General features: G+C 46.2%; 1 protein-coding gene across 1 annotated transcript in view; it reads right to left on the bottom strand.

The window, feature by feature from the left end:
• LOC135097766 (uncharacterized) overlaps positions 1-2500 on the bottom strand; it is a 74858-nt gene that overhangs the window by 32949 nt on the left and 39409 nt on the right. Inside the window, exons 22-27 of the mRNA XM_063999792.1 lie at positions 2418-2500; positions 1747-1938; positions 1003-1188; positions 675-821; positions 321-520; positions 58-201 (exon numbers count right to left, since the gene is read on the bottom strand). The exon at positions 2418-2500 is cut by the window's right edge and continues 52 nt beyond it. Of these exons, the coding sequence (XP_063855862.1) occupies positions 58-201; positions 321-520; positions 675-821; positions 1003-1188; positions 1747-1938; positions 2418-2500 (952 nt within the window). The remainder of the gene's footprint in view (positions 1-57; positions 202-320; positions 521-674; positions 822-1002; positions 1189-1746; positions 1939-2417) is intronic.

Below are 2500 nucleotides of genomic sequence, written 5' to 3'. Positions count from 1 at the left end.
TTATTATTATCTCTCTATCTCTCTCTCTCTCTCTCTCTCTCTCTCTCTCTCTCTCACCTCTCCCGACGGGCAGCCAAGTCCACCAACAACGCCTTCCACCTCTTCATTAATCCATCCACCCTCTCTTGCAGCTTCCGCCCCTCCTCCGCCTGCATCCCTTCCACCACCTCCTTGCTGAGTGTCTGCAGGGCCTGGCTGGGTCTGTGGAGGAGGAGGAGGAGGAGGAGGAGGAGGAGGAGGAGGAGGAGGAAGATGAGGCAGATAATCATTAAAACTTAACAAACAAACAAACTAACGACCAAACGACCTAACGACCTCACCTGTGCTTAAGAGTGACCTGTTTTTCCATCTCCTTCTGTGTGACCTTGGCCTCCACCAGCACCTGGGCAGCGGTCCCCCTCATCCGCCCCTCCGCCTCCTCCATCCACGCTGAAAATTCCTCCACCGTCCTGTGTAGGTTCATCCACTTCTGGGAGCAGTCTAGCCACCTTGCGTGCTGCTCCGTCTGGCCGCGGTTCACCTGTGGATAGGTGGACAAGTGGATGTGATTTATATTTCTATTTTAATCTATTATTTTCATGTAGTGGATGTATCTGTGGATTGGCAGGTGGATGAGTGGATGTATATGTGTTTTATAATCTTCTCCACTCTCCTCCTCCTCCTCTTCCACCTACCTGTGCCCACTCCTCCCTCAGCTTGTCCCCAGCTCTCCGCACGGCCTCGTCTTCCACCCCTCCTCCACCTAGCCTCCCCAGGGCCCTCCGTTCCTCCTCCACGCCATCCACCTGGGGCTTGAGTTCGGCCAGACGTTCCCTGATCCTCTGTGTGGAGTCAGAAGTGGATTAGAGGTGGATAAAGGTGGATTTAAGTGGATTAAGGTGAATTTAAATAGAATATAAGTTTTTTTTTAATATAATTTTTGTTTTTTTTATGTTTTATTATCATTAGTCTTCTTCTTCTTCTTCCTCCTCCTCCTCCTCTTCCTCCTCCTCCTCCTGTTACCTTCAGCTCCTCCTCCTGTGCCTTCAGATCATGGTAGGGGGTGGGGGAGGTGAGGACCGGCCCCCCCAGCTGCTTGGCCATGGCCGCGACGCCCTCCCGCAGCTGAGCAATGGTGGCCTGAAGGGCTGATGATGACACTGATGCTGTGCTGCTGGTGGTGGTGGTGGTGGTGGTGGTGGTGCTTTCCTGTAGGGTAGTGATGGTGGTTGCAATAAGTCAAAAAAAACACCTAAATTCTCCCTAAAATACCCAAAAAAACACCTAATTTCTCCCTAAAACACCCCCAAAAACACTATATTCTCCCTTTAATATCCCAAAAACTGCTAATTTCTCCCTAAAATATCCACAAAAACACTAAATTCTCCCTTTAATATCCCAAAAACTGCTAGTTTCTCCCTAAAACACCCAAAAAAAACACTAAATTCTTCCTAAAACACCCAAAAAACACTAATTTCTCCCTAAAATACCCAAAAAACACTAAATTCTCCCTAAAACACCCAAAAAAACACCTAATTTCTCCCTAAAATACCCAAAAAAACACTAAATACTCACTAAAACACCCCAAAAACACTAAATTCTCCCTAAAACACCCAAAAAAACACTAAATACTCCCTAAAATACCCAAAAAACACTAAATTCTCCCTAAAATACCCAAAAAACACTAAATTCTCCCTAAAAATAGCCAAAAACACCTAATTTCTCCCCAAAACACCCCAAAAAACACCCAAAAACACCCCTTCTGACCTGCAGCACGCCCTTCTTCTCCAGGGTCGCCTTGGAGTAGTGCCTGAGTTGCATTGTGACCTCTGACCACCTCATGTTTAGCAGGGTCAAGGCTGGCTGGATCTGTGCATACTGATAACGTCTAAGGAGCGCTCCACTTTCATTAAGAGCTTCTAATTCCTTCTTCTTCTGCGCCATCTCCACCTCCAGGGCCTGACGGTGGTGGTGGTGGTGGTGGTGGTGGTGGTGGCGGGGAAGAGAAAAGGATTAGATTGAAGGGAAGGAGGAGGAGGAGGAGGAGGAGGAGGAGGAGGAGGAGGAGGAGGAGGAGGAGGAGGAGGAGGAGGAGGAGGAGGAGCAGGAGGAAGATTAGGGTGAAGATAATGAATGAGAGGAAAAGAAGGAGGAGAGGAGGATAAGAAGAAGAAGAAGAAGAAGAAGAAGAAGAAGAAGAAGAAGAAGAAGAAGAAGAAGAAGAAGAAGAAAGAAAGAAACAAACAAACAAACAAACAAACGAACAAGAAGAAAAAGAAGAAGAAGAAGAAGAAGAAGAAGAAGAAGAAGAAGAAGAAGAAGAAGAAAGAAACAAACAAACAAACAAAACCTTAAAAATATATCCCATTTAACACAAATACCAAACAAACAAACAAACAAACAAACAAACAAACAAACAAACAAACAAACACACACACCTGCAATTGGCTCTCGTCATTGTTAGCCAGAGTGAGTCGTTTGGCAGCATCGTTACACCAGCCAATTATGTCGTTTGCTCGTA

The sequence above is a fragment of the Scylla paramamosain genome, unplaced genomic scaffold (genome assembly GCF_035594125.1).
Source record: "Scylla paramamosain isolate STU-SP2022 unplaced genomic scaffold, ASM3559412v1 Contig31, whole genome shotgun sequence".
NCBI classification, from domain to species: Eukaryota; Metazoa; Arthropoda; class Malacostraca; order Decapoda; family Portunidae; genus Scylla; species Scylla paramamosain.
The sequence above is the reverse complement of the archived record's forward strand: the minus strand, read 5'-3'. Positions and strand labels throughout refer to the sequence as shown.